General features: G+C 33.0%; 1 protein-coding gene across 4 annotated transcripts in view; it reads right to left on the bottom strand.

Annotated features, from left to right (window-relative positions):
* Positions 1-21,989, bottom strand: part of JAK2 (Janus kinase 2) — a 110,762-nt gene that overhangs the window by 5,311 nt on the left and 83,462 nt on the right. For all 4 annotated transcript variants that reach the window (XR_006654685.3, XM_071221554.1, XM_024554958.4 and 1 more), the window contains exons 11-22: positions 21,610-21,796; positions 20,823-20,950; positions 18,468-18,602; positions 17,324-17,411; positions 13,917-14,044; positions 13,012-13,150; positions 9,454-9,605; positions 9,154-9,304; positions 8,281-8,417; positions 6,002-6,191; positions 5,297-5,421; positions 4,956-5,128 (exon numbers count right to left, since the gene is read on the bottom strand). Coding sequence is in view for 3 of the 4 variants with exons in the window: in XM_071221554.1 (XP_071077655.1) it covers positions 4,956-5,128; positions 5,297-5,421; positions 6,002-6,191; positions 8,281-8,417; positions 9,154-9,304; positions 9,454-9,605; positions 13,012-13,150; positions 13,917-14,044; positions 17,324-17,411; positions 18,468-18,602; positions 20,823-20,950; positions 21,610-21,796 (1,733 nt within the window). In the remaining variant the exon portion in view is untranslated. The remainder of the gene's footprint in view (positions 1-4,955; positions 5,129-5,296; positions 5,422-6,001; positions 6,192-8,280; positions 8,418-9,153; positions 9,305-9,453; positions 9,606-13,011; positions 13,151-13,916; positions 14,045-17,323; positions 17,412-18,467; positions 18,603-20,822; positions 20,951-21,609; positions 21,797-21,989) is intronic.

The following is a 21,989-nucleotide window of genomic DNA, read 5'->3' as shown; positions in this document are numbered from 1 at the left end:
AGAGATGGTGACTTTAATTACCTAGTGAATTCAGGGTGAACTGTGTGTGACAAATGGTGATGTCAAGTCCTCTCACTTGAGGACTCGTTACTGTTTATCTTGGGAACATGTATGTAATGGGTTGAATCTGCTTGGCCATAAAAAAGAGTAAGACTTCTTTCTCTCTTTGCAATCTATAAGTAGATTGCTTTTGATGCACATTACTTTCTGGATTAATGCTCATTCAGTAATAAAACAGATGTCTTTCTCTTCTATCTTTGTGATGAGGTTCTGGGTTGAGAGGAGATTTAGTTGTAAATTACCCTTCCCCAACACTTTCCTTTGTTTCCTCCATCCTCTAAGTCTAGCTTTCCCCAACACTGGCGATCCATCATCAGATCTCTTCCTCTTGGTCAAAAGCTTTCCCTTAGGTAGTTCATCCATCTAAATCCTCAAGTCTCCTAAATTTATAACATCTTTGACCTTTCTTTTGTACTTCAGACTTACTGAATATTCACATATTAAAGTTCTATAGGCAAACAGAATTCCATCCCCACCTTTCCAAAACCTACTGATTATTTTACTTTCCCAATACAATGAATTGTATCACAATCTGTGTAACTGCCCCAGCTTGAAATCTTGTGAATTATTTTGACTTGTTTTTCATTCCAAAGTCTAATGAGCCACCAAGTCCCTCTAAAGCATGTCTTAGAAATGTCGCAAATCAGTCTCCTATGTCAATATCCCTGGAAAGATATTAGGTGAGATCCTGTACTCAACTAGTACAGAGGTCTTCAAACCCGATGAAGAGCAACCCCAGGGACAGAGGATTTTCCAAGGGGACCTCTATAGCAAGAACAGTATAACGGTCCTCCATGAGTACAAAACACTGCTTCAACAATTTAAAAAAATATTTCAGCAGAAGCATTTTCCCTCATTTCTTCTTACTATCAACCCCTAGGGCATGGTGGATCGTGCTACTAGCAGAAAAGCACTTTTGAACAACAAATTAATATAGATGACAGGTTCTTTTAAGTGAAATTATAATTTTTATAAAGATATGATGGCTAAATACTATTGATAAAAATTATAACTGATTTCTTTCAGGCCAGAGTTAGTGTTCACTATTCAGTAAGTTGGCTAAAACCTATTTTATTAATTCATACTCTGAAATATTTATATAAAGTGTAGTGTATTATATAAAACATTTAATGTTTTTACTTGTTAATATAAAACTATATGTCAATTGCCAATTTGATTAGTTTTTAGCAGCTTATAGCAGCCATCTTTTTCATAAAACACATAGGGAAATTTTGGTCATGATGAAAATGATGTTATTTAAGATTTTTATTCAAGCTTCTCATTTAATGATTCCTCAAAATCAAAAGCAGCATTCGGTATATATATCTCCCCAACACATTTACTGAAGGAATATACCTTACTTCATAAGTTACAATCTTAGCTATGTTTTATTCTGTATTACTTATTGTAAATTAAGTAATGAGACGTTATGTCTTATTTTCATCACTTAATATGAAATTAATGATACTAGATATAGTATATCATTTTAAGTTTACCTTGACTGTCTTTGTGATTTAACTTTCCAGCTATGCAAGGAGAAATACAGGGTCCAAAGTTTACATAATTTGGGGGTTTGCATTATGACAAAGAATATAAAACTAGGTATAAAAGTGAATATTTAAAATTGGAAAAGAAGAAATCTTAGAAGGAAGGAGCTATGGGAAATATGTGTTGTTAGCTTCATTATAAACATGCCTCTGCACACGTGTTCTGCAATTTATTCTGTTTTTTACAAATAATATTTCATAATATTACTATAAGTACTTAAATTGAAAATTGAAGTCAGATTTTTCTCTTGGAAGTTAAATGTAATTTTTTTATGTGGCAAGGCATTGCCAAATGGGTAATATAAAAAATATTCTTCATAAACTGACTCAACCTTTGAGGCACCACAAAGGTTTGCCATATTTAAATAATATATTTAAAACATGATACAAAGTGTTATTAAAAAGCACGATTTGCCCTGGCTGGTATAGCTCAGTGGATTGAGCACCAGCCTGCAAACCAAACAGTTGCTGGTTCAATTCCCAGTCAGGGCACATGTCTGGCTTGCCCGTCAGGTCTCCAGTAGGGAGCGTGCGAGAGGCAACCACACACTGATGCTTCTTTCTCTCTCTCTTTCTCCTTCCCTTCCTCTCTGTCTAAAAATAAAATCTAAAAAAAAAAAGTACTATATTGAAATTTAAAATATTCTGTTTTTGCAACCTTTTCTGAATGTATCATTTTAAACAAGATGCCTTTAAATAAGAGCAACACCACAATTTAAATTAATTTGAAAAATTATTTTAGTATACTGCTTCTCAGAGATGGAGAAAATGAACGACTCTCATGGTTGGGTCATTAGAAAAGCAAGTGGCTTTAATTATTTGCTTTAAGAACAATGAAAGTAGATCTAATCATATTGCCAGCTAATAGATAAGTTTTAATGGAAGATTACTATATACATTTTTACTACATATCTCAGGAGTCATAGAAATAAATGATACTGTTATAACAAAACTTCCATTCCTACCTATTTACCCAAACAAGTTTTCTCAGTATTTATATGTATGAAAATGCAAAATAAACAAAGAATTTATGCTGAATTGGTCCCAATATAAAAATAAAAAGTATTAATCAAGGATATATAAACTCATCAGAGGGGGGAAACTCCATTTATTTCATTAAGAAATATCTCCAATAAAAATTTTTAAACAATTATCCAAATTTGTAATTTATTTACATTACTTTAGAAAATTGTATCCTAATAACTTCAATGATGACTCAATCTAGAATAAAAATGTAAAAACTTATGAGTTTTGTGGTCAGAGGAAATTTAAAAATTAATTACAATTTATATACATATTTTGGTTACAAATGAGATAAGTGATCAAAGAATTTTCCAAGTACAAACATAATACATTATGCAAACTTCTGGGTGAGAAGGGAAGTAGAAATATAATTTGAATGTAATTTTGAAGAGAAAAAAGACCAGGTTGGTGGGGCCCAGTGGAATGAGTGTTAGCCTGCAAACCAAAGGCTCACTGGTTCGATTCCCAGTTGAGGCACATGCCTGGTTTGTGGGCCAGGTCCCCAGTGGGGGCTGCACAAGAGGCAACCACACATTGATGTTTCTCTCCCTTTCTTTCTCCCTCCCCTGTCTAAAAATAAATAAATAAAATCTTTTAAAGAAAAAGAGAAGAATGATATAAAATTTTTATCAAAAATAAAATATCTGTTCCTATACTTTAAGTGGGTGATAATAGGTATCAAATTACTGTATTTAGATTTCATTGGATAAAATACTTTAGAAAATATATTATTTATAACTATTTAAATTTACAAAGAAAAAGTTTAGCTATCAATTTTAAAATGTGTGAGACAAGATACAGTTTTTATAATTCTTTCAGTGGGTATATGTACACAAAGGGTTTAAACACCAACAGCCTAGATTCCTGCAAAAGTTGCCTAACTAGCCTCTCCCTGCTGTTAGCCTCTCCTTAATGCAACATACCCTCTACACCAGCAGTTCTCAAACATTAGTTAAAGGCCCCCTAAATGCTCTTAAAAATTATTGAAGTTCCCAAAAAGCTTTTGTTTGTGTGGGTTATTTCTACCAATATTTACCATGTTAGATATTAAAACTAAGGAAATGTTAAAGTATTTATTAATTCACTGAAAATAACAATAAACCCAGTACATGTTAACAACTAAGTTTTATGAAAGACTATTTTGCAAAAACTATTTTGCAAACTAGAATAATTTTGTGAGAAGAGTAGCATTGTTTTACATTCAACTATCTTTAATGTTTGGTTTAATAGGAGACTGTAAAATTATAGCCTATGAAAAATTCCACTATTTACTCATGAAAAAAATGAAAGTGAAAAAGGCAAATAACATCTTAGCATTATTATGAAAATAATTTCTGATAACACAGACTCCCTAGAGAGAGAAACAGAGGTCCCCACACTTTGAGAACTACTGTTCTCCATCGAAAGTAGAGGAGGAGAACAAAAAAAAAATGTAGATTTATGTTCCTAAATTATGAGTCCCACCACACTATGCCCCTGGATAAGGCCTCTAATATCTCACCTACACACTTTCTACTAAACAAAGTCTGAACTAATTAACACGGTATACCATGGTATTGGGGCTGGAGCTCAGTATCATTCTAGCCCCAATTACTCCCTGTTTGTTCTGTAATTGTGCCCTTACTTGCAAGCCCCTGATCCTCTTGTTCTTGTTGCCCTCCTCATGGAATGCCCTTCCTCTGATCTATCAGTAAAATTTTTTTAAAAATTAAGTACTACTTTATTTCTTTTCTTTTTACTTAAATATAGTTGACATATAACATGAGTTTCAAGTGTACAACATAGTTATTCAACATTTACATATCTTACGAGGTGATCACTGTGATAAATCTAGTTAACCATCTGTCACTACACAAAGTTACTGTAATACTTCTGACTGTATTTCTTATGCTGCACATTACATCCCTGTGACTGACTTATTTTTATAACTGGAAGTTTGTATGGCTTATCCCTTCCACCTTTTTCACTCATCTCCCTAGAGACGCCCAACACTTCTAGGGTATCATACTAAGTGAAGTTAGTCAGACAGAGAAGGACCAATACCCAATGATTTCACTTGGTATGTGTAATGTAAAAAACTTTGACCTTGAGAAAGCTATTTACCCTGTCTACAATTCAGTTCCCTCATGCTTAAAATGAGATAATAATACATATTCTCCAAAGGTGGTTGTAAGGATTAAATGAGATAATCCATTAAATGCATTGAAGCCTAATGTAAGCATGTGATAAATTTTTGCTATTATTGACAGATTATTAATAATAGTAAAAATAAAGTATGAAGTTTGTGCTCTAAAATTTCATTTTATTGTACTAAAATATACTCACCAGAAGATGGGACTTTCACCAGGTTCTTTCACTTTGTAGTATTCTTTGTCTTGCGGCAAGACTTTGGTTAATCCAAAATCTCCAATTTTAACTCTGTTTTCATTCTCCACCAATATATTCCTTGTTGCCAGATCCCTGTGGATATACCTTTTTGTACCAAGATACTCCATACCCTATGGATAAAATATCATTCTTCTTTAGCTGGTTTTGTAAACATAAATAATTTAAATGGTCTTGCCTACATATACACCCTTAATTATCTAAGAAAAACTGGAGAATTTCTTAACAATTACTTCAACATGCTCTCCTCATCTACAACAAATAGCCAGAATATTAGGTACCTTGCATATTTGAAATGTGTACTGCAGAAGTTTTTTATGATCTATCCGTTCTTTATGCTTTTGGAGATAGTCGCGTAAACTTCCATATGGTAAATATTCCATAATTAATCTTAGATTACGCCGGCCTTTTAAAATACAAATGGTAACATAATTTTACTTTATCATATTTTACTGATAAAATATTTAAAAACAACCATACATAAGTGACTTAAAGATATATAAAACCTGAGTCTAAGATGACAAAATTTTATTACAAATGAAGGTGATATAATAAAGAACATAGGCTTTTGAATCAAAAAGTTTTTAAAAGCTTTAAAAATAGTTATATTTTAATCTTCTGTAACCCTTTATGCAAACCAAAGCTGATGAGAAAACTTTTCTCCTCATCTTGTATTAAACAAAAAACATCTAATTTTTCAAATATTTTTAAAGAAAATGTGAGCAAAGGCAATTTCTTTCTTTAAAAATAATATTCACTTGATAAGCTTAAGAAAGAGTGATAACCACTATTCTCAGCAAAGAGAATGATTAGCCAACTAGTCAAAGATCTCCTGTAGTGACAGTGCACTATCACCAAGCAGCATCCCCAGTCTTCTCTCTCTGGTCACTGGTATAAGTCCAGATCTTAAGACAGTATATGTTTCGATTACTCAGGATGCCAATGACATATCTTGAGTTCAAAATAGGTTTCAATGGGCAACATACCAGCACTGTAGCACACTCCCTTGTACTTTACAATGTTGTCATGTTGCAGGGATTTAAGGATTTCAATTTCCCTTTCAAAGTCCCTGAGGTGCTCTTCAGTACTGTGCTGAAGCTTTTTCACAGCCACCACCTCCCCAGTGTTGTCCTGTAGAGGGTCATACCGGCACATCTCCACACTCCCAAAATTACCCTAAACAACAGCACATAAGGATAGAAATCTCAAGTTTTCTACACAAATCATAACAAATTCTACGATAACTACATAAGCAATTCCAACAGCTAGAATTAACAGACATCTCTAAGCTTACATTAGGCAACTTTCAGAATAAAAAAAGGAAATAGTGTTTCAACAGGTGGGTAGTAAACCTACATATTTAATTTCTTCAAAAAGAATTATAAACAACTTCAAGAAACCATTTACACATAAATTATGAATATTAATTCTTAAGACATCCTAAGGGACATGCCAGGGAATTCCTAAATTTCTACTACTAACTTCCAGAAAGAACTTTGCTTCTTCCCAATATACCCTTTGATATCGCTGTCAGTGAGCTGGATGGAGTAAGGGTCTATTATGACTGAATGTGTATGTCCCCCCAAAATTCATCATAAAGCCTTAACCCCCAATATGAGTGTATGGTCTGTGAAGAAATGATAAAGGATGAATGAGGTCATAAGGGAGAGGCCTTAATATCACAGGGCTGGTGCCTTTATAAGAAGAGGAAGAGACACCAGAGCTCTGTCGTATGAGGGCACAAGAAGAGAGACATTACCTGCAACCAAATCCTGCCAGAACCTTGATGCTGGACTTTCTAGCCTCCAGAACAATCATAAATAAATATCTGATATTTAAGCCACCAAGGTTATGGTATTTTGTTATGGCAGCCTGAGCAGACTAATACCAAGTCTGATTTATTTGCTCAAGAAAGTAAATTTTTAGCGTATGGGGATTTTTTTTTAGGCAAGTCGTTAAAGATAAGTTGATATATAACATTAAAAATTAACTTCTGAGCATTAATCAAATTAGTATATTTTGGATACTATTGCATTCTTAAAGAATAAAACAACATAGTCCTTGAGCTATAAGATTCTAAGTGACTATATTTTCAGTTATATATTTGAAGTCAATTAAAAAAACTTAGACCATATATAACCTGAAAGTTAAATCTCTAATTACAGAGGCCACATAGCAAGGGGCGAGATGTCCCTTCTGAGATTAGGTTATAAAAAGGCCGTGGTTTCCACCGCAGGTGTTTGCTCTCAGCTGCCATGCTGGGAGGCAGTCCTACAGAGAGGCCCATGTACCTGGGTTTAAAGCAGATATTCTGAAGCCTGGCAACAGCCACATAAGTGAGCTTGTGAGTGGATCTTCCCCTTGTCAAGCTTTCAGATGAGACTGCCAGGTCTGGCTGACACCCACTAAGTTGCTACCAGAATCGTGACTCACCTAAATTAGGTGATAATAAAAGCTGTTCTCAGCTGTTAAGTTTTAGGGTAACTTGTTACACAGCAATAGACTTCTTTTTTTTTTTTTTTTTTTTTTTGCCATTACTACATCACTTGAAACATTCTTGAGAATATTTACAAACACAGAACAACAGCAAAGTATTAAACAACTAAGCCAACACCCAATATAATTCCCAGTGTTTAACTCTGGTAAAGAGGGATCAGAACATTTAGCTTAGAAACAAGGCCTAAGAGAGGCCTTCATAATATGTCCATACCAAAATCCAATTCATAAGGTCACATGGTACAGAACCCTATACTAGCAAACTTAGGGGAAGAAAGAGAGCTTACCACTATGATAGGACCTGCTAAGAACTGAGCTTTTCCTTGTCTTAAAATTTGTAGACTAAGCATGACTATGTCACCTTTTAGCAGAAAGAAACTGTCTGCTAGTGAACACAGTCCATCCAGTCAACAAGTAGACTCTGATGACATTCCTTTTCCCTGAGATGACTACAAAAGAAAGGGAGTAGAAAGGCTTAATTCAATTATTCCTTTCTCTATTTCGTAAATAAAGTGCCCTCTACCAAGAAAGAGTCCCATGGTCAAATCAACCAGGGAAATATTCCCTAATTTATCAAGCTCTTGAAGATATTCGATGCGCATTACATATTAAAGGTTCTGAGAAGCCCTCAGAACTTCTGACAACTAAATCTTTTTACCACACTCCTTAAAAATTTGTGAAATGTGAACTTTAAAGAATCTCTAAAGATTTTTTTTCTAAATAAAATGTTCTATGATTATACTTTATTTTAAAACTTCTGTCTCCTTACCTTGCCAAGTTGCTGCAGAAATTTCAAGTGTCTCTCTTCAAACTGAGTAGGGTCTCGGTCTTCAAAAGCACCAGAAAACCCTAGAGCACCTATCCTCATATTTGGTAACATGTCATTCTCTGTTAATAGTTCGTAATCTGCAGAAATAAAGTGTATTACCACCATAAGCTGGAAAATACATTCTCTGGGTTAAAATGATGTGTATTCAAGCTGACCAAAATAATTAGAATGAGTTAGAAATATTAAATACAAACTAATATAGGGTAACTCTAATAGCTTAGATTATATTAATGGGAGCCTTTAATTATTACCCATAATCTGTAGGCTTTCAAGAAATATTTTTACAAAGGATAAATGATTACAAGATAGGTAGTTTTAATATTTATAAAGTAAGAGTATATTCTGACATTTCCTGTGAAAATGGAGACTAGTTTTGAAACAGGAACTAGCTGTGGGTCAGACACATGCATATTTAGCTACATATTTTAAAGGAGAAGACAAACAAAATCAAATCTACTCCATGTTTAGAAAATATATTATAAAATGTATTAAAAACTGGTTTTTAAAAAAAGAAATTATTTTTAAAAACTCAAATAAGACAAATATACTTCTCTAGTACACTACTTATCAAGTGGAAGACTAAAACTGGGTAATTGAAGGAGAAAAAGCTTTTAAAAATGGAAAGACTGATCAATCACAGAGACCAGAAAATGTGTAAAGTAGGAAAAGTCATACGGACATAAGAAGTTAAGAAGTGCTAAAGACATTAAAGAACTTACTGGAAGGGATTATAAAATTACTAAAGATCTGTTAAATACAACAAAAATAGAAAGATACCTGGAGAATCAGTAAGAGTGCTGCGTCAATACATACCGGGAGTAAACAAACTGTTTAGATCTCGTATGATGGCTCTGAAAGAAGGTCTAAAATCTGGTTCGTAATCCATACAATTATTAATAAGATTTGCTAACTCTGTCCACTTTGGTGCAGGAAGCTGGTGTCTGTCTTCATAAAACTGTAGTTTCTATAATTAAAGAACCATACATTGAGAATAAATTGCATAATGCCTTATCAACCTTCTTTTAAACATTAGATGGGCTAAAAAAATATAAAATCATGTGAAACATCAAGGATCACAGAATTAATCCAATTTCCCAGTCTATAAAAACTTACTCTCTGAGAATCCAAAGCATTCAGAGGCTTATCTCCTCCACTGCAGATTTCCCACAAAGTGGTACCAAAACTCCACTTGTCTGTTGCCAAGTTTAAATTTTTAGGATTTTCAATGCATTCAGGTGGTACCCATGGTATTCTCTCCTGAAGGACTTTTAAATGATCAGAACATTGTATGGTTAAGTAGAGCTCACAAGTAATTCTTTAATATGCAAATACTTTTTAAAGTGATTTGAATAATCTACTTCAATATATGCTTTAACAATGACAAAACTGAAATCCATAAGGATGGTAATTTGCCCAAAGTCACACAATTTGTTAATAGCACTAAGAGAATTATAATCCTGTACAATAAATCCTGGATCAACTACACTTTTTCCATTAAATAATAGTGTCTCTTTACCCCTTCCTATTAATACTGCATTCAAAAAAATTTTTTTCACCCTGGCTGGTGTGGCTCAGTGGATTGAGTGTCAGTCTCTACCAAAGGGTCACTAGTTTGATTCCCAGTCAGGGCACATGCCTGGGTTGCAGGCCAGGTCCCCAGTAGGGGGCGTTCAAGAGGCAACCACAGATTGATGTTTCTCTTCCTCTCTCTCCCTCCCTTCCCTTCTCTAAAAATAAATAAATAAAACCTTAAAAATTTTTTTCCCATAAAATTTGTCCTCAAGTTGCCTCTTAATATTTTTTTGTATTTCTTTATAATGTGTAAGTAGCAAAGGTACATTCTAATATATTTTAATGATTCAATAGCAGTGGTAGTTCTAATTTGTAGATGAAAATATAAGAACCAACAGGCAGATGGGTGAGTAAATTATACCAAGATATTCTGGGTACAGAATCAATATATGTAGGTTCTGCTCAAATCATTGAATTTCTCCAGTAAAGTTTCTATGGTCTTTAACCTCATCAAAAAATGGTATTCAAGAAAAGAGGGAGCACTTTAACTCCACCTTCTTGTATTCAGGCATAGATAGATAACATAGGTAGGTAGATGGATAGAGAAGAATGAAGGATAATCTGTTGCATCTTTTGGTATATTCAAAGAGTACATGTGCCTTTCTCCTTCACTGTATGAATATGGTTTTCTTTCTTCACCTCCCATTCCAAAGGGTAAAATTTCACTGGGAACCATATTTAAGATTCTATAACATTTTCTGCCTTATAATCTGTCTTCACTGTCAGATAAGCCATCAAGTTTAAGTGCATGCATCAAACATGCTTAAACAAGCTGCATGCTCAAACATGCATCAATGCACAAAAATTGGTCAATTTTGATTCTAAATTAGAACATTCAATTAGAGAAATTAGCTAAGATAATGAAATACAATTACATTATTTGGACCAAAATAACTCTTTTCAACTATTCCACTGAAATTCTTAATTTTAACTAAATGTGTTAAATAGAAGGGTTAAGAAACACAAAAGAAAGGTTTGTTTCTTTTTTTAAAAAAAAGCTTTGAAAAGTCAGAATTACCTGAGTAATTAAACTAAATAAAGTCTCACACTAGGTAAACATATCTCCTCAAATTTTTATTTAGTGACTAAGAAAAGAAAAATTTAGCAAATTTACTTGTGGCTCAAAGAATATTAGAAAATTTCTTTTTAAAAATGGATAAAATCTGACCCTCCACATACAATTAGCGATCAAAACTATTTTTAAAAATTATGGGTAAAATGATAAATAAAATAAAAGCCATTTGACAAATGTATGAGAACTACACATCTAAAGCACACCCCAGTACGCGGAGGAATGCAGTGGGTAACAAAGAAAGGGTGCATGAATACCACAGAGACAGAGGGTAAAACTGGCTAACTCCTCCAAAAAAGTCAATGAAGATACATGTACAAACATCAAAATAAACTCCAGTTCAATAAGCATAACAAGGAAACAAAGGACATCAAATAAACAGAAAAACATTTAATTGAGTATTCTATCTGTGGGTAGGAAAGAACTATCAAAGCATAAAAGCAAGGGAAGGAATTATGAAGAAAATTATCAACAAATTTTCAAATTTACATAATCTTAATGTTAAAAAAATTAAAAAGTAAATCAGAATTGTAAAGAATTTGACAAAAAATGAGAAAGGTTAATATTATTCCGTGAAGAATATATGGGGATCAATAAAAAAAGTTTACTAAGATTGGCAAAGAAAAATAGACAGAAGATGGGAAAACCAGTGAAGGGTAGATATAAATACACAATAAGTTTATGAAAAACTCTTCAGTGTCATGAATAATCACAGAACAGGAAAGCAAAACAATGAGATGTTATTTTCATCTATTAAATTAGGAGTTCACAATGCTAGAAAGCCCTCTGAGGACAACTGAATACCACTTTTTCAGAGAGCTCCCTGATATCAAGAGCCTTAAAAACGTTCCATCCCTGGACCCAGTAATTGTACTGTAGGTATCTAAGGAAATATTCAGAAATATAGCCAAGATTTTTGCATATTATCATAGTCTCCAAAAAATAAGTAAAATAGAAAATAAAAATAAAGATAAAATCTGCCCTTCTATACAGAATTGGGGATTAAAACTGTTTAAAAAATTATCTTATAGTCCTGTGGTCCCTGAGAAAGAAGATGCCTACTAAGAAGGGCTCCTGGTGGCTAACTGGGCTCAAATTTGAAAAACAAACAAACAAAAAAACCCACCAGCAAAAAACAGAGCCTAGCAGACATTTCTATACAGGGGTAGCCTCTCATACAAACTGTACTTTAAGAAGAAGACTGCACTGAACTATTTGCCTCTGCACTGAACTGCCTGCCTTGCACTGCGTTTCTACCACCTGAGCCAGCCCTTATAAAGGAGCTCTGAAATCCTATTTCAATCAATAGGACTAATGCTTTTCCCACCCAGTTGGAGTAGCATAACTCCAAACAACCAGACTGGCTCTGTTCTGACCAATCAGGACAGTGACTTTTGGACCAATCAACTGGAAGGATTTGGAAACCTCATTTGCATAATATAGACCAATTAGGGACCAGGGGGTGGGGATTTCTGTCTATGTAAGACAGCTGGCCTCTTGCTCTGGAAGTGTACTTTACTTTCCACCAAAGACTAAAAAGAGTGTTTCCCTGGCTTCTCACCAAAGCAGATTGGCACAGAACAAAGCAGACCAGCACAGTGCAGAGCAGACTGGCATGAAGCAGAACAGACCAACAAGGAACAGAGTAGAGCAGGGTTGTCTAGCCAGAAAGGGGTCTGACCCTAGGGCCACCTGTTTTCACAGCCATGCTGTATCACAATTGCCCTGTTATGCACTGAATGAAGTTTCCCTTTCTACCACAGCCCAAATTTGGGGATTCCTGTTGGCAATGAATTAGCACCAATGACCATCAGTTGACAGTCCATAGTAACAAGCTTATAAGGACAAATGAACAGAGAGACTTGGATGCAACTATTACTTAATTTAGATTGCCAAAAATGGTAGATAAATTTTATTATTAATCAAGAACATGTCAATAAAATGGTTTAAGAAAAATTAACATGTTTTTAAATTCAACCTTCCAAGTAAAACTTAATGAAGTTAAATAAAATCCCTGTCGAACTTACTGTCCTTTGGCAAAACTGTGATACTAATGCCAGGATCACTAAGTTTGATGAAAGGAGGATTTCCCGTCTTCCTGTCTTCTTCTCTGATAAGTAGAATATTTTTGGCACACACATTCCCATGAATAAGGGTTTTTTCTTCCTATTAAAGTAAAATGGACATACATTCAAATATCAATCCATAAATATATAAGCACTTAATATAACTTAGACCCCAAAATGGCTTTAAAGAAGAAAACTAAGATAGTATTAATTAATAAACATTAATTTGGAGGTATGCTTTGAGATAATAAAAGGAAATTTTATGGCTAACAGTATGCTTCCTGTTTTACATTTTAAATGATAGCAATAATCTATACCCATAAGACAAATACATTAAAACTACTCAATGCCACTTTAGTTTCTAAAGCTGAGATTTTAAGTAGCATCTATTTCTAGGTGGTAGCTGACAGAAATACTATTTTGTTCAGCAGCACAATATAGGTACACTCTGAGGGGTCTGATCACTGGCTGACCCTCTAGTATTCTGCTTCTTTAGCAGTATTATTTTCTTATTGGGCATAATTTCTAATTGCCCACAAACACCACAGCAAGTTATATTTTAAGGTGTTTTCTACCATCCGTAGTAAGCACAAGTTTCTGCATAATTTTTGGTTAAATTCTCTCAACCTAAGTGACACAAACTACAGACTGTCTGTTCTTCAGTTCTCTGAGATTGGTGGGATGACAAAACTATTTCTAAACTATTTAAAACTATGTGCGTAAAATAATACCTTTCATAAACTACACAGATTAAATTATTCAGCATCCATTTATAAATGTATTTCTTGCTCCAGGGTCAAGATCCTTTCTATACTGCTTCATAAGATGAAACAAATTTTTGATAGAAGAATATACTAATTACTTACTAGAAAATGCATGGCCCATGCCAACTGTTTAGCCACTTCAAGTTTCCATAATATATTTATAGAAGTTTTATTCTTTTTCAAGTATGTATCTAGTGATCCAAATTTCACAAACTCCTGAACCAGAATATCTGCATAAAAATATATGACAATAAGGCTCAAGTACATATACACAATAAAAATATATAATTTTAAACTTTTATAAATATATTTATAATTATATGTGGATATTACAAAAAGATTTAATATATAAAATTCACTAATTTTTAAAAAGATTTTATTTATTTACGTATTATTAGAGATGGGAAAAAAGGGAGAAAGAGAGGGAGAGAAACATCGATGTGTAAGAAAAACATCAATTGGTTGCCTCTTGCATGCCCCCAGCTGGGGACTTGGCCCACAACCAAGGCATGTGCCCTGACCAGGAATCGAACCAGTGACCTTTCAGGTTGTGGGGCAATGACCAACTCACTGAGCCACACCAGTCAGGGCAAAATTCACTAATTCAAAGAAAGCTTAACAGCTATATACCATTTGAGAAGAGTTTAGTTTATTCACAACAGTAAAAGGTAGGAACCTAAACCACTGTATCTATAATATTATACATATATATGTATTACATATAGTAACATAATATACAACATAATACATATTATATCATGTAGTAGTATATGATATACATAAATATTATATAATGTGTATATAACATTATCATATACACATTTTACACACACACATGTAAAATATTACTTCAGCACACCTCTATGTGTCAGTACTAAATTATGGCTGCTTTTTCAAAACAAATGAAAATTTCTCACATAGTTAATTTTTTCTTCCATGGAACTATTTAGACATTCAAAACTTCCTGAAATTCTTCTTACACACACAAAAATTAATAGCAATGTCTATTCTATGAGACATAAAGCATAATTTGAGCTTGAACTGCATTTATTCCTTTATTTTATGCTGTAAAAAATTAGTGTTTTGTATTGTTTTATCTTTAAAACTTAAAAAAAAATATTATTAAAATATATAGGGTCCAGCAAAAGTAATGCCTGCTTGAGTGTGGTTGGTAGGTTATAACATGGGTATAATAATTCATAGTTTTAATTTGAACATTTCACCTAAAATGTCATATTGTATGCTTGAGTGTGATACTGTTATATTATAGAATTACATGTTTATGATTTTGTAATAAAAGATTTTGTGATCAAAAGGGGAATTATTTGTGCCAGACCAAGTATTTTGCCAGAAAAAAAAAATTAGCTCTTAGAAACAGTACTGACTGCCTTTAAGGCACAATAAAAATTCTCCACCCTGTTAGTATTGACCAAGATCCTGAAAGCCAAGACTGTTCCTACAAAAAGCATGTTATTTAATAAAATAATTAACTGGGTTTAGGGTTTACTTACCTTCATCTAGTAATAATTTATAATAGAGTAATAAGCTCAAGTTCTTAATTTCAAGTTTGAATTTATTAAGGTCATTTTGTTGTTTCGAAACCATAAATAGTGTTGTTTTTAAAATTAAAAAATGGGAAATTAAGATACAAAATAAAAAACACAAAAATTGAAGTAAAAATTGTAAACATGGTGTCATGATACATATTTTTAAAGAAATTCTGACAGCCCTGGCTGGTGTGGCTCAGTGGATTGAGTGCCAGCCTGCAGGTCACTGGTTTGATTCCCAGTCAGGGCGCATGCCTGGGTTGTGGGCCAGGTCCCTGGTCTGGGGCGTGCAAGAGGCAACCACAGATTGATGTTTCTCTCCCTCTCTTTCTCCCTCCCTTCCCCTCTCTAAAAATAAATAAGTAAAATCTTAAAAACAAAAAAAATTCTGACAGACTTCACACTGTAATCCATGTTTGTTCTTTGGCCCAGTAACTTTTTAAGTGCCTATACTTCATACATGCCTATGTTTCATATATTTGCTTTAAAATGCATACTGTAGAACTAATCTTGAATTGTGATTCTGCTTGATTTAATGTTAAAATTACTTAGTTTTAATTTGGTATATAACAACTGTTAGTAACAAAAGTTGCCTTTGGACCTTGCTGGGTGACAAAAACAAATTAAAGTTTTGCTGCCCATAGTTAATTGGGAGAACAATTCACATGCCAATAATTAAGTATTGACCAATGTTAGCCCAATAAATTTAATTTGAAAAAAGATAGCCTGCAGATAAATTTGTCAGGGAAAGTTTCAAAACAAAAAGACAAATAATGTAGGAGTTACAATGAGGCGCTTCATCAAACCTCTTTATGTGGCATTTAGGACCTACTATGTTTCATAGATACTATAGATTGTTACATGTCCCCTTATTTTATGTCACAAAAGAAAAAAATTACCAATTAAACTGACATGCCATCAATTATATCACACCTCAATTTCAGATATTCTTAAATGTGAAAAAAGTACATCACAGAATCAATGAAATAAGTATAAAAGCAAGTGTAAGAATTGGAATTATATGCTCTAAATGTATTATTCTTTTTCCCCCAAAATGAAAAATTATGAGAAGAATCAATAAATAAGAGATAAATATAAAACCACTCTAGCTGGCGATAAGTGGGTAGAACTCTCCACTACTGCATTTAGATCTACTCTTCTTTTATAAACCCCTAAGATACCTGAGGAACTTCCAGAAAACAGATTTGAAAGCCACCTGCCTTTGAAAAGACCATCAATTTTCAAATATATGAGGCAATGTTATATAAGTTTGGATGCATATCTAATCTACATTACTAATGGAAAATGGGGAATTACATAGAAATTTTCTGAATATAAACTTCACTGTTTTTATGAACAGTCTAAATTTAGACATAGAATATATCAAGTATCAACATCCAACCATTTCAGTTGGCTTCATTAACAATCATTCTACAATTTATATACTTTGTCTTTATAAACCCAAATAAATTGGTACTATACTGAAAAGGTCAGTTATTCCAATGTTAAATCAAACCAGCCATAATCTACAGGGCTGGGCAAAAGCAGGTTTGCAGTTGTTCATATGGAAAATAATACAGTAGTTAATAAATAATAATACAGGAATAAACTCTGTGTTTTGCATACTCACAAATGTAAACCTATTTTTTCCCTACCCTGTATATTGTTATGGTAAAAGATTAGTAAACATTGTTTACTATAATGCTGTATTGTTTTAGCATTTTAACATGAGCCATGTTAACTATTTTATGCATTTTAATTTCATTCATTGGTTTCCTTTTTTAGAAGACCTTACTGAACAGTTCTACAATGTTTTGGGTTTCAGTAATACTTAGTTCCTGTTAAATTATGGTTTATACTGATACCTAACTATGATCCTGAAATTGAGTTTTCTATATATACAAAAACAGATGTACTGAGAAAGTCACAACATTAACATAAGGAAGCCAGAGATTTACTTACTCTCCTCTCCACAGACACATACTCCATAATTTAAAACCAGATGCTTGTGAGAAAGCTGGCTCATCATGCTTGCTGCTTCAAAGAAAGACTAAGGAAAACAAAACCGTGCAAAAGAATTATTGTTCATGCCTGTAAGTGTTGACAGTTCACAAAGATAAGAGAAATGCACCTTTCTATTCTCCTCAGAACTATATAAATAAGCTACAATGTACTTTGGTCCCCTTATATTGTCTTGCAATGGCCACCAACCTTAATGCTAGAGTTCATTCTGAGGAAACCCCTAAATAAGGCTGGAATAAGCAGATAGCAATGAGAGAGAGGGAGCAATAGTACAGGGCAGCATGAATAATAGATTAAAAAGCTTAAACCCATGGCACCCAGAGTAGAAGACAGATACAGAGGTAGACACCAGAAACAGTAATATGGGACTGAAATAAATGGATGGGAGCTTCAGATTACACTTCCTGAGGAATTAAAAATGATCTCTATGCAGATAAAACATCATGACAACTATGCTGGGAGATTAGCACAGTATTTACATCACTCTAACTTAACTACACTTTGACTAGAATTTCTGGCTGTGGCTGTTGAGGATCACATTCACCAGCACTTTGGTGTTCTGGATTAGAGCAACTCTTTGATTTACATGCTTCATATCATATTCCACTAACATCCTTTAAGACAATTTAAGTATCACAACTGTTTGGTGATGCCTTTCTATGCTAAGGACTCTAGCAAATGGTGGCTGGGTTTCTGTGGGCTAATATCTCTGGAATCCATATTTCACCCAGAATGTTCCTTAGTACAAACTCTTTTTTTAAAAAAAGTAGATGAAATTGTGGAGGAAATCTGTGAAACTCATAAAGCTCTGGCAACCAAGTTTGAAATCCACTGCCTTAGTATATGAAAAGATGTAATAATACCCATAACATAATGCTAAAAGTAATTAGTTTGTAAATGTTATTTTAAAAAAATTCTTTAATTTTTGATAGCCACACCAGAAGGCATCCTTTGAAAGTCCTTGATAAATATACTTTTTAAAGTTGCAATTTTGAAAAACTACAAGCATGAATGTGTTGTGTACATATGAGACCACATCTTTAAAAATCATAAGCTACATGAACTACACAAAAAACATACACACCTCTGAATAGTTTCTATGTGCTTTATCCAAAACTTTTAAAAGAACTTCTGTTTCATGCAGTTGTCCATAGTCTCCTATTTCTCTTCTTATACCTTTAAAAATTTTTGTAAAAGTGCCTTGTCCAAGGCTTTCATTCTTTAAAAGAAAGGAAAGAAAAGAATGAGTAAACATGGATAAAGATGTGAGAATTAGGAAATATGTTCAATGACAAAGAGTTAAAAAAATCCATTAGCAAATATTTCTCTTACAAACTAAACCCAGATTTAAGACCCCAAATTAAGTATATTTTGCTTCCTCATACTCTAATATAAGAGAAGAAAACAAGAATTAATCAATAAAGTATATTTTGGTTTCACCTGGTTCTTAACACCCTGAATTAGTTGTAATTATCACTAATTTATAGAGTCAATGTTTACCTACATTTATTTAGAGGTGAATATTTTTTTGACTTCCTTTCCTAACAGTGCAATAGAAAGGCAGTACAAAATGGTCTGTGGAGGCAGAATACCTAACTTAGTCCTTTTACCCACTACCTGCTAGCTGTGTGACCTTGTACAGGCAATGTAATCTGGAGGAATGAGAAAAATAACTATTTTTCCATACGTTGTTATGAGCAATAAATGAATAAATACATGAAAGCACTTAGCCGAGTCCATGACACATAGTAAACGCTATTACTACTATTACTTAGTATTTCCTACATATCCTTAACAGAGTAATTGACATCCTGAACTCTAAAGCAGGGATGCCTATGTTTAAATTGAAACTCTACTGTTACTAGTTTTGTAATGTTAGGCTATCCATTATTTACATGAGAATTTATGTCTTTACAAATCTTGTTAATTCTACCTACTGCCTCTTTATGGAATTCAGACATCAGTTAATCTTTCTCATTATGCTCTCCATGTTCCTAATTTCTCTTTGTAATTTCCATTTCTTTCGCCCTATCTGCTATATCTGAATAACTTCCAGATCTATCTTCCAATTCACTAATTCTCTCTTCAACTATAAATTATCTGTTTTTTAACCTGTCCATTTTGCTTTAAGGTCAATGAGTATATTTTTTTCTATTTTTAAAAAGATTTTACTTATTTATATTTAGAGGGGAAGGGAGGGAGGAAGAGAGGGAAAGAAACATCAATGTGTGGTTGCCTCTCATGCACCACCCACTGGGGACCTGGCCTGCAACCCAGGCATGTGTCCTGACTGGGAATCAAACTGGTGACCCTTTGGTTGGCAGGCCAGCACTCAACTTACTGAGCCACACCAGCCAGGGCTTTTTCATTTCTTTATCTTTCTTCTCTAAATCTTTTTGATCTTTTTAAATTTAAATAATGTCTGGTTCCCCACCCCTATGTTTTCAACTGCTGTTATATCTTTAAAAATATTTATATATTTTATAATCTCTTTCTAAAAAGTCTGTTATATGAAGTACTTTTGATATTTGTTGGTCTGTTGACTCCCTTACTCTTAGATTATTCTCCTGTATGTTTTTATTTTTTCAATTAAAAGCTCATATTTGGATTTGTTTCATCTGAGAAGTCCTGAGTGACCTAGGTTAAGAGTATGTTCTTTCAAAAAGATTTTGTTTTTGCTTCTGCCACTTACCACTGGGTATTACTAGGGGAGTATCACTTCCTATTTTATTTATTAGCTTAGGGTTTCTTAGATCATGCAAGTGGAATAAAGAAACCCAAACTCAAAAGCTTATGATTACAAATCCTCAGGAGAGATTTTTTTTCCTAACTAAGAGCCCAATTAAAACAAAAAGTACTCCTGTTGTTAGTGGGTGAATTTTTCACACTCCACATACTGTTTTACTGAGAATATATTTACTTGAAGGTCTTGGCTTTCAGAGACAGCTTCACTTTTAACTCCTGGTCTTGTGTAGACCCCACGACTTGGCCCTACTTTTAGATCTTAATCCCCTTAGTTTTTGAGATTAATTCCAAACCCCATCATTCTATAGCCAAAACACTGGCTCTTATATACTACTCTGTTTTCAGTTTCTTTTTTATTTTTGGCTCCTTTAATTTCCCTTGTCTTCTTTACAACGTGATCATTAAGATATAGGTCTTTTGTATAAGACCATTTTAAATTTTTAATTTAAGATTTGAAAAGAAATTTCTAAAACCCTGAAAAGAGAATATAATTCCCTTCTTAAAATAATTAATTTTACTAATTTCTAACTCAAGTTTGGTATCACATTTTCACAAGAAATAAAAATATTAATTGGCAATAAATTTTAACAATATAGATAACAAAATAGTTCCAAATGTCACATGAATATAAGTGGGAAACAGTTGTTATTTTAAAAGGACAAAAAAAGACAATAATCAGTATCTGAAAACTTACAAATATCAAATCTTCATTTCTGATTTTGTGAAATACCATTTGGTTCACATTATTATGTCTCTGTAGTGTTGGTGAGGTTGGTACATCAGAAACACCGTTGGTTCTGAAGACTAGAAGGTTTGATTTATCTGTAAAAGAAAAAAAGAAATAATGAAAAACATATGTAATCAAAACACACTAAGGAAATAATGGTTCCAAATTGGTAAAATAAAATGTGTCCTAAATATAAGAAATGCTTAACTTACTATTCATTTTTTCATTTCAGAAAATTATTTTAGCATTTTATTCATTAAATTTTAATGTACTCTAACCAGTTATTTCAAATATTCAAAATTATAATCACTTCCTTAACTAGTATAATTTTTCAGGAATTTTGATAAATTTTAAAAATTCTATTTTTTAAAGACATTTCCAACCTTACCATTTTAATTTTAAAAGTTTAGAAATTAAAATTCTAACAGTATGAAAGTTTTTACTTAGAACCAAATGTGAGACTTTGGTAGTGAGGTCTTTCTTTCTCTTCAATAAATAGTGACTGATTTATATCAAGCAATTACTATTTATAAATAGCATTTTAGAATTATGGAACTTCCCATCACTTCTAGGCAACTCAAACCAAACTGAACAATGCTATTTGAGGATATATGTATAAAACAATGAGACAAAATTAGTCTGTTATTTGGAGCTGCTTTTTCAATATTTTTTTAAAATCAATATCCTGAAGTTATCACTCACTATAATAAAAGTCATGACCTATATTTTTAAAATAACAGGAAAATTACTTTACCTTTTGGCTTTGGGGGACAGCATTTCGTAAACTGGAAAATTATATTGTCTGAGCGAACAGTTTCCATCTGGTAGCAATTCAAAAGATCTTTAAGATTATTGAAGTTCTTCTTGGTCCCACTGAGGTTGTATTCTCCATTCTCATTTTTTGTAATTAAACAGTGCTTATATTCAATGACATTTTCTCGCTATATAAGTTTAATTATAAAAGAGAGAGGAAAAATCACAATGGACATCATGGTGATTATTGTGACAAAATAGATTCCACAAAAATAACCAGCAAAATATTTAGACATTTGAATCATGAACCCTTGTGTAGGACCAGTTTAGGATGATAGAGGTGCTTGATTCCTCAAAAAGGAATATATTGCATAGCCTATA

Source organism: Desmodus rotundus, chromosome 1 (genome assembly GCF_022682495.2).
Source record: "Desmodus rotundus isolate HL8 chromosome 1, HLdesRot8A.1, whole genome shotgun sequence".
NCBI classification, from domain to species: Eukaryota; Metazoa; Chordata; class Mammalia; order Chiroptera; family Phyllostomidae; genus Desmodus; species Desmodus rotundus.
The sequence above is the reverse complement of the archived record's forward strand: the minus strand, read 5'-3'. Positions and strand labels throughout refer to the sequence as shown.